The sequence below is a fragment of the Phaethon lepturus genome, unplaced genomic scaffold, assembly GCF_000687285.1.
Source record: "Phaethon lepturus isolate BGI_N335 unplaced genomic scaffold, ASM68728v1 scaffold11889, whole genome shotgun sequence".
In the NCBI taxonomy this organism is placed as follows: Eukaryota; Metazoa; Chordata; class Aves; order Phaethontiformes; family Phaethontidae; genus Phaethon; species Phaethon lepturus.
In genome coordinates, this window is record NW_010565604.1 from 19,919 (window position 1) to 30,657 (window position 10,739).

Below are 10,739 nucleotides of genomic sequence, written 5' to 3' on the forward strand. Positions count from 1 at the left end.
TTCATGATCTGTTTCAGCTTGCCTCACATGTCACTCCAATTCACATGTGCAAGCTTCAAACAGTGCTTGCTTGGGTATTTGTTAGCAAAGTCAAATTTTCCTTTAATGTAGGTGTTTTTGTCGGGGTTTGTTTGAGTTTGTAGTTGTACTGTCTTTGATTTTGTAATTGCATAAGTTTTGGACACTGTAGCTCATGAATTGTAATATATGAGAACATACGATATTCTGACCTCTCACTATATAATGGAACATCTCATCCTGGAAACCATTTACAGGCACACAAACAACAAGAAGGTCATCAGGAGTAGTCCGCATGGATCTACCAAGGGAAAGTCATGCTTGACCAACTTGATAACTTCTATGATGAAATGACTGCCCTGAGGTGGATGAGGGGAGAGCAGTGGATATTGTCTACTTAGACTTCAGGAAGACTTTCAACACTGTCTCCCATAGCATCCGCATAGAGTAGCTGGTGGAGTACAGGCTGGGGGAGGAGGAGCCTGGGGCTGGATGAGCAGACGCTGAGGTGGACTGAAAACTGGCTGAACGGCCAGGCCCAGAGGGTGATGGTCAGTTGGAGGCCAGTGAGTCAATACTGAGTTTACAGTCCTGTTTAACAGCTTCATTAATGATCTGGATGGTGGGGCAGTGTGTACCCTCACCAAGTTTGCTGATGACACTGAACTGGGAGGACCCTCTGGATACACCAGGCGGTCATTCTGTCCTCTAGAGGGACCTCAACCAGCTGGAGAAATGGGCTGAAAGGAATCTCATTGAGTTCAACAAGAAGTGCACCTGGGGAGGAAGAACACCATGCACTGATATATGCTGGGGGCCACCCAACTGGAAATCAGCTTGGCAGACAAGGACCTGGGGTCCTGGGTGACACCATGTTGAATATAAGCCAACAAACTGCCCTTGCTGCAAAGGCAGCAAATGGTCTCTTGGGCTGTATTAGGCAAAGTATTCCTAGTAGGTCGAGGAAGGTGATCCTTCCCCTCTACTCAGCTCTGGTGAGGCCACACCTGGAGTACTGTGTCCAATTCTGGGTTTTCCATTGCAAGAGAGACATGGACATAGTGGAAAGAGTCCAGTAAAGGGTCACGAAGATGATGAAGGGACCAGATCATCTCTCCCATGAGGAAGGGCTGACAGAGCTGAGACAACAGGCTGAACACAGCCTGGAGAAGGGAAGAGTCAGGGGGGATCTTATCAATATATAAAAATACCTGAAGGGAGGGTGTAAAGAGGACAAAGCTAGGCTCTTTCCAGTGGTGCCCAGTGGCAGAAGACCAGAGGCAATGGGCACAACAGAAACACAGGGAGTTCCCTCTGAACATCAGAAGATGCTTTTTTCCTGTGATGGTGACCAAGCAGTGGAACAGGTTGCCCAGAGGGGTGGTAGAGTCTCCATCCTTGGAGATATTTAAAAGACATCTGGACATGGACCTGGGCAGCTTGCTCAAGGCAGCCCTTGCTTGAGCAGGGAGGTTAGACCAGATGACCTCCAGAGGTCGCTTCCAACCTCAACTATTCTGTGAATCTGTGAGAAGATGTTCTGCCTGTCACTAAGAAATCTTCATAAAAATTTAAGACAGATAGACAAAGGGAGAACAGTGATTTGCTAGGCCTGCATTGAAATGGTTGAACATCCAAGGCAACTGTCTACATCAAAAACCAAAACAACCTGTCAGTCCAGCTTATGCCATTGTAGTTTCCATATCTTCCCAATATTGTTTAAAATCTTGGTATACTCAATCTATAAAAACCATGTTAGGCACACAGAATTCCTGAGAAAGATGGAAGGAACAAAATATTTTGTTGAATTGCAGAAATGAGTACTGTGGAACAATTGTATCTATTTAAGATCTTTACTCTTGGGGGAAAAATAAGGCAGATAGGAAAGGTTCTGGGCTGCCAAGGAAATGCGAGACAGGGCACCAGGACATAGAAGGTTCCTCAAGTAGACGAGAAAGGTGGTAGAGATGCAGCAGGGCAGTGGCACAAGCTCAGCTACAAAAGTAGCATCCAGCCCTCCTGCAGCAGGAAATTAATGCTTTGAATAGGTAAGAACTGTTTTGCTGGCTGCCTGTGCCTTAATGCAGGTATTTCCCTCTGCTGCTGGCTGCTTGGGCAGCTGATTGTAATGGCACACGACTGCTAAGGATGAAGACATTTTGCTGCAAGCATGCTTCTTGTGTGAGGCAGAACACAAGACTGAAAAAAAAACTATTTTGACTTATAAAAACCAGAACAGGAAGGAACCTTATGGGCCAGAGGGAATTTAAACTTTTTCTGTAATTATTTTAATTTAAAATTAAAAGAACAGAAATTACTTTAGGCTGCAACTGTCTTCAGAATTCTGCAATTAAGGACTCAGAGGTCAATTGTTCTCTTGATCTTTTGTCAGAATTTAGAGTTATATTCATTACCATCATTCCCTAATTCTGCCCCAAAGGGGAATATTTTAATTAAGCTGCTTTCAATGGTTTATTCTTTTACAGGTATCTTCAAATGGCATCCAGTCCACTCCCTTGAATCTTGCAACTTACTGGAAATGTAATGCTAGCACTACTGATGTGAGAGTGGATTATAAGTACAATCCAGAGTCTATGAATATGCCTAGTGTGCTGTCTAATGTCCAGGTTGTGGTACCAGTAGATGGAGGAGTAACAAACATGCAATCACTCCCACCTGCAAAATGGTAATACTAATACTTCTCTTTTTATTATTTCAGATTCATTTCAGTGTATTCATTTGTGACATAGCCTGAAAAATTTCACTGGAAGAAACAGCTCATTTTTTTTGTTCTGATAAAATGCATAGTATCAGATGTCTAGGACATTCTCTGGTCCGAAACAGATCATGTGCAGACAATTCACATACACTAAAATGAGACAATATGCACCCATTCCAACTATATAATAACACAACCCTTTATGAAATTTCCAATGTTTGCTTTCTTTTGGCCAATAGACAGGATAGACATTTTTAATATAGTAATTTGAAACCAAATTCTCTTAATTGTTAAAAAACATTATGTGTGTGCATAAATGTATCTATATTTATAATCCATATAGAGAGAGTAGAAGAAATGCAGTTCTTAAAAAGATTTCCTGATTGTTCTAGCTTAACAACTAGATTCTAATTGAAATGGTTTTAAAACAAACCTCAGTAACTGAGGACTGTTTATAAGCCAGGTAGGCATTGTTTCTCAATTAAAGTGTCATGCAGATTATTATCTGACTAGCAGCTACCTGTCACCACCTTCTAAGCCTGCATTTACAATAGCGCTTGAAAGTGAGAGACATATCTCAGGTAATGATGTTTCTACAAGTTTGTGAAAACAAGCAGAGGGTAGTGGGACTAGGCAGTGCAGTACATCCTTGGAGCAAAAGGTGAACAGAATTCAACCACTGTGCCTGTGGTTTGGCAGCACGTAGATTCTTGCCCAGCTGTAACGTAATTCCTGGACTGTTTATTTCCAAGGGGGTTCCTTTTAATATGAAGAGGGCAAAGAACACCAAGTTGAAGGAAGTCTTGTTAACCTTGTTATTTATAGATAAGTTTACCTTGTAAAGCAAGGTTCAGAAGGAAAAAAAACCTGATGCATTTATCAGATAGGTTCTGACATTTCTGGAGGCAGTATATTTTAATATGTTAATGGGACAAAGTAGAAATACAGTATCATTTTAAGTGGAAAAAATTCTGGCAAGACTGAATCTTTCTTGACTTGGTATTTCAAGGGAGCAATACTTTTAATCAAATCACCTAAGCTTATTCAGAGCAAGGGCAGGGTCAGTACCATGCCTGAACAACATGACTAGAACATCTGGTGAAGCCAGTCTTCCTGCTGCTTCTTCCACAAAACCCTCTGTAATGAAGCCTGAGTGAGAGCAGGAACACCCACCCAGAACACTAGCCTAGGTCTTAGCTAGGAAGACTCAAGTCTTAGTGACACAGTTTCATTACAGATTTATCATATTAAGGGACTTGATCCCAAATTCTCTTTTTCACCTAGGCACTACCCAAGGCCAGAATTTTGAGCTGGGAAAGCTGACCAAAAAAAAGAAAAACAGTCACGTCCCAGGCAGCTCAAGTATTTGTGTTGTGCTACCTGTTTGGTCTACTGGACTGGGTGGTGGGGTTTTGTTTTTTTAAAAATGTTTTATAACTTGACCTCCTGCAAGTAACTGCTACCATCTGTGCTACTTCTGTGAGCATTTCACTCCTGCTACAGCAATGCCAAAAGCAATTTCAAACCTATCAGCCCTTCATGCTGCTCACAGCTTTAAGTTGTTGACTTTCCTTTGATGGAACTGCTGCAGAGTGCTCCAGAAGTTAAAATGCCCTGTCACCTTAGAGGCTCTGGTGCTTGGTGCCCTTTTCTGCTCCTTTAGAGTGTCAGAAGTTAGCTTAAACCCTGCGTCACTTATGCCAGCTAGTTTTACTAGAATGGAAATGGAATATAATTCATGCTGCCAGGAGTCTTACACAGGGGAAAGCAACCCACATTGCTCCACCTCATACCACCATCACAAAGCATAAAGACATAGCTTTCAGACTGCTTCCAGGGTGTTTGGCCTGTCCTTACCCTTCAAGAGTACAGAGGGTTTTGAGTTGCGGAGCCATAGCCAGGGCATAGGATGGTGTCAATTGTATAAAAAGGTGGCGTGTACTTCTCAGATCTGCTGCTCTGGGGCAATGCAGACACACCCTTCTCTTTTCCTGTTTGCTTTTTATAGTCTTCCACAGATTTACCTTAAAATGATCAAGTATTTTTATAAACCTCCATGTAGAGATATCTGTAACATACCAGTGTAAATCTAGGGAAATAATATGCTAAAAATGGTGCTTATAACTAACCTGTGATTCCCTTACAGGAATGCAGAACAAATGAAAGCATATTGGAAAATATCTAGCATTTCGGAGAAGTCTGAAAATGGAGGCAAGTTGAACTCTTTTGTTTTCTTGTACAGAAAAATTGTAACAGTAAAAAGATATTTTAGCCTCTACGCCCTCGTGCCTGTTAACATGTCTTCTCCTGCTGTATCATGTTTACCAGTTCATCTTCTTCTCAATTAATTTCCTCCTGAGAGATTCCATTAACAGTGACATGTCAAAATATAAATTTATTAACTAGCTGTAAGGAAAAATAGTGAAGCCCCCTGATAGCAGTTAGTAGATGAGCTTTCTTCCCCTTTTCTTTGGGTATAAACACATGGTACTCAAATTCAGTGTTTAAGAGGAAGTAATACTATGCTGGTCTTACACTTACAGAAACAAAGGGAGATGTTGCACAAACACTGTTAACATTAGGAAAATGTCTTGAAGTCTCCTTTATTGTGGTGTACAGTGTGGTAAAATGTTTTGGGTTTTTTTATAGTCCAACACATTATGTGAGCCGTCAATGACAGACCGAGAGAGAAAACACAGAACGAACTTTCAAAGCACTTGGATATATGAGTTTCCATACTTACGGTGGGAAGAATTTCCAGTTTACCCAAACTATGACAGACCTATTGAAGAAATGAAATGGGCCCTAGGCCAAATTTATCAAGAACAAGCCACTGCATAAAACAATTTCATTCATTAATTCCTGCTTTTACCCCATTTCAGTTACTTTCTTCGTCATTTGTCAGTTCCAGTTGACTAAAAATAGCAAGTTGTTTTAAAGAAGTAAAAATACTTGACTCTTGTTATTCCATTGATAATTTCATTTTTCAATTCCATTTATTCCATTATTCCATATTTCAATTTCATTTTTCCCAGCATCTTTTGCAAGAACAAGAAAAGACTTGTTTAAGAACTAGAAAAAGAGACTAGGAACAAAATTACGGGTTTTTTTAAATGCCTTGCATTTACTACAGAAATGTACTTAAAGTAATTTTGAACTACTACTGCTTTATAATAGCATCAAAGTGATGACGCTTCACCACTGTCTCTGAAAAATCAACTGTAATTTGTGGGGAAAAGCATTTAATCAGATCTTGTCTTTATTAGGAAAATAAGAATTTCTGGGTACATTACTATATAGCTGTGTTTCTTCCAGTGATTTTGTTCATGACAACAAGTTAAATATTGACAACAGTTAAATATTGTGATATACTTTCAAATCTGCTAATGAAAAGTACTGCATACGAGATAGGTGGTATTAAGTACTGACAGACTAGCAAGCATAAATGATGATTATAGGGACCAATCAGATATTTCAAGTAATAAGAGATTACCAGGCTCTCTGATACACATATTTTCTATAATCTTGCAGAAATGTGTATCGTTTCCTTTAAATCATTCACTAGTCATTGTCTTAAACAGAGTATTGGAAAAAACAGACTTGTTCTCTCATGTCTTTTGAAAATTTATGTAGGATTGCTGCTAGGAAGAGATCTCAAATGTCACCATGTTAGTTTCACTTGTTACTACAAAAAACTTCAGGAGATTGTCCTGTTCTTGGAAAAACAATCAGCTTTTCAGTTTCATTATTTTTACAGGTTCTGGATCCCTCAGGGCAAAATTTGAACTTTCAGAAGGACCCAGTAAACCAGCAACACTTGCAGTGCAATTCATTAGTGAAGGAAGTACCCTTTCAGGAGTAGATGTAGAGCTTGTAGGTGCTGGCTATCGTCTTTCCCTCCTTAAGAAGAGATTTGCCACTGGTAAGACACTGACATGCCTATATATTCAAATTAATATTATATATTCTATAGTGTTAAATTATAAAATATGAAACTGTTGAATAAGTGAGGCATAGTTACTTTTCATTGAAAGTATTTATTGCATTTTCATTGCATGGCTGAAAACTGTTTCACAATTCTTTAGTTTTGCCATGGTTACTCAAAGTGCTCCCAGGAAAATATTAACAAAATCTGTTTTACCTACTGACTGCAAAAAAACCTATCTTTATTTTTCAGGACGGTATATGGCAGACTGCTGATGTACATGTGAAAGTCATTAGATCAAAGGAGTGCAAGAAGCTCACTCTGCCATCTCTACTTTTCAAACACTATTTTAACATGCATTGATTTTTTTTAAATGTTGACCTACTTTGAGGCTGAATTACGAACAGAAAATGCACTTTTAAAAGTAATTTTGCATACTTTTTATTACTTTATAATAGCACTGAAGTTAACTTCTACACTGTCTGTAAATGATCAACTGCAATATTTGGGAAAATTTGTTGAAATTTTAGTAAATTTATATAGATGCAATCAAAATAGTAATCCATAGTTGTAATGAAAGTATGAAATTGTATGTTATACTGTAAACTTTAAGCCTAAAAATGTAGGAGAGTAAGAAATATCTGAGCTTTCTGTAAGTAATATTAATTTTTCAGATTCTTTAATTGCCAGTTTTTAAAGAAAGTAAAGGCAAATCTCATGTAGTTCTTCTATCCACTCATGCCACAAAACCAGCTGAGTTAAAGATGTATAAAAGAAATGTAACTTGATGCCCGTGTATCATATATTATTAACATGTAAGTTGGGGTTTTTTTCCTAAGTGCAATGTGTTACAAAATTGCAAAAGACAGCAGAGATTTACTTCTGCAGTTAGTAAATGTTATGGGCGTTGTGATTGTTTGAATTAATGCTGTAGATTTAATTTATTTTTATATGAATTGCATAACACTTGTGCCTTGAAAAAAAGCCTGTGCCTATCCAATTTGTTATTCACGTGCCTCACTTCCTTTGTCAAAGTTTGGCTCTTCATCAAGAAAGCACGGTATTTGTATAATACACACAACTTTATAAAAATTCCTTTGACTGGGATTTATTTAGAAGGCAGATTTGCAAAAACTGGAGATTGTTTTAAAAGAGGTTTAAAATACTGGATTACTTCCTCATGGGGTAATTGCAATAAAAGTGGCTGTAGTAAAGGGAAATGCATCATGCAGGACTTTGAAACTTTGAGACAATAACCTTAATGTCACCAAAGATCAGAATCCTGAAAAATCACTGAAGATGATAAAAACAAACTTCTAAAAGCAAACAGCATTTCCCTTCACTTTGACTGCAACTCTTTGGACTTTGGGTGCTTTTGGGGTTGTGTGATGTGAATGTAAACGTAATGCTTTGGGAGGAATAGCATTTTAGAAGGGTATTTTATGGCAGCAGGATGACAAGTACTGCCATTTCTATTAGCTAATTTTTTTCTATAACCACCAATTTTAATATTTGTGTTGTCATCTAATTTGCTTGCCACAGCCTAAGCACAGGGAAGTGACACATTAGCAATGTTTTTTAAAGCAAGTCACTAATTTAGAAAATCTTCTGCATATTTATATTATCAAATGTTTCTTCAATGTCAAAATCAAAAGTATTGGGGCAAAACAATTCAATAACCTGCATGTGGGAATTTCATATGACCATTTTTAATACCAGTATGTATTTAAAAAATTCTACTAAAACAGTAAAACATGCGTGGACTAATTCTTGTAAAACCAGTAATGAATTGGACTGCTGAAGCTTTACAAGAAATTAAGCTTTGTAGCAGCTACATAAATTCTAATGTATGCTATACACTTTTGCAGACAAGAGTTCCATTGTTAGCACTAAGCATATAGTGTACTGTAGATTTGATTGGAAGAGTATATTTGGCTCCTAATTTGCTAATCTTATTGAATGGTAAATTTTTAACGCATAAAATGGTACAGTCTTTTTACTGGAATCTTAATTGTAATCTGCTTTGCAATCAAACTGTGTTTAACATGAAAATATTTTATTAATGAAAACCCAAAACTGCATTGCTATTTTTAATCAAATATAACTTTAATTTCTAAGTTAAATGATGTAGTTATGTTTCAGCACTTTTAAACTAGCCTTCATTCAGGTGATTATACATACATTTGCATTGGGTGCAGGTTACAATTTTGAAGCCATACAAGTTTATATAGACTTTTTGTAAAGAAATTCAAAAACAATGTAAAAAGTACATGTAGCTATCTGATAAAAAAACATGTAGCAAGCTGGTTCTTGCTTGTGTATACAGCAGTATCTGTTGTAGCTGCCTCCTAAGAAAACTGATTTGTAAACACAACTCTAAAGGATCTGATTTTTTATTAATTGTTACTACGTCAGACTGTAAATTAGAGCATACAAGTTTATCTTACAAAAATTGTAAATACTTCTGATTTTTCATACAATGTAATTTTTTTTTAAATTGCACCCATAATAAACATGTAATATATAATTTAAATACTGATTTATATTGCCTATAATTTTGCAGTTGGTCTCACAGAGCTTCTAAGCAATAAGATAACGGAACAAAACTATGTCTGTATTGAACATTTTTAAAGTGTTAATTGATTTTTAAGTGATAAGCAGTAGAGATAATATACAAACTCTTTTAGATATTTAAAAAACACCACAGAGAAGGTGGGTGCAAAGATGACTTCCGCAAAGAGTTGCATCTTTACTAAACTGGAATGCCTGAGATGTCTACAATGGCTTATGCCTTTACTAAATTGATATGCTTAACTAATAACTTTGATTAGGCAAAACTGCGGATATGTTTGTCAGAAAAATCTCGACTTTGTAAACATGAGCATTTGCATCTGTTTCTTTCCTACTAATCCCACAGCCTGTATAAGTTTAGTAAGTAATGACTTATCAAGTTGACTTTCTCAGCTGGCTGGGTATCATTGCAATAAGTACCATTCTTGTCACGCTGGAAGGCAATAGTCCAAGGACTTGATTCTTATCTTCTGCTGGAAAGCAGGAGTGAACAACGCAAGTGCCCAACAGTCAGAGTGAATGCTCCATCTAGCCCAGCGCAGTTGATTGTCATCAGCAATGGTCAGAGAATAGACTAGGGCACGGAGAGCTCACAAGCAGTTTCTTTTCTACTCAGTTGTCGGTTAGGGATGTACAAGGGTACAATACTGCTCAGTTCTTCCAGTATTCATTGAACTTAAAGTGTCAGAGATCACTGCTCTGGCATTTCTGTTAACATTTGACTTCTGTTACTGTAAGCCAGTGCCCACATACTACTCGCAGCTACTATAAACTGGATTTATACTGCTCAAGCAGGTTTGTGATTATCTAAGTACATGATCAAGTAGTTTTTCAGGGATAACTGACTACCTCTGCCACTGCCAAATAAAATTTATGTAGGGTATTTGAAGGAGCTAAGATATTTGATTATCAACTGGAACAGCGTGGGAGTTACAAGTGTGGTAGGTTTTGCTATCTAACTAGAAAGGAAGGTCTTGCATCATGCAAAAAAGGATTGCATTTCAAGTCGTGTGAGTTTGAGAAGCTTAAGATAGGCATCTTAATATCTGTGTACCTTTTGTTTTCTTGGAATTGCTAGATAATTGGTTTCCATTTCAGTTGTCATGAAAGGGCAGTTTTACGTGCAAGAAAAAACTCAGGAATTCCTCCAAGGATAGAGTATGCTAAAAACAGTTCAAGGTACTAAAGCAGCAAATAACATATTTACTATGTGGTGCCTTTGATTGGACTGATTACCAAGCCTCTTAATTGAAAACTTAATGTTTCTCTTCAGCTCTACGTATTATTACACTACTGAGTATTCCTTCTCAACTCAGTTTGACCTCCATGTTTATTGACGTGTTGATTTTTAAGTTCTCCTTTAGTTCATTCAATAACCAATGGAAAGCATTCAAAAAGTCTTTGAAGAATAAAATAATCTTAAAAACACAAGGGGCCTTTTCTGGATTGCTTATTAAAGATTTAAGACTCAAATTCTGCATTTTCTGTAGCTGCTTTAACTTCCTT

General features: G+C 37.4%; 1 protein-coding gene across 1 annotated transcript in view; it reads left to right on the plus strand.

Annotated features, from left to right (window-relative positions):
* FCHO2 (FCH domain only 2) overlaps positions 1–7,449 on the plus strand; it is a gene marked incomplete at its 5' end in the record, with an annotated part of 25,641 nt that extends 18,192 nt beyond the window's left edge. Inside the window, 4 exons of the mRNA XM_010295241.1 lie at positions 2,505–2,704; positions 4,884–4,948; positions 6,495–6,659; positions 6,915–7,449. Of these exons, the coding sequence (XP_010293543.1) occupies positions 2,505–2,704; positions 4,884–4,948; positions 6,495–6,659; positions 6,915–6,937 (453 nt within the window). The remainder of the gene's footprint in view (positions 1–2,504; positions 2,705–4,883; positions 4,949–6,494; positions 6,660–6,914) is intronic.
* Positions 7,450–10,739: the final 3,290 nt, after the last annotated feature.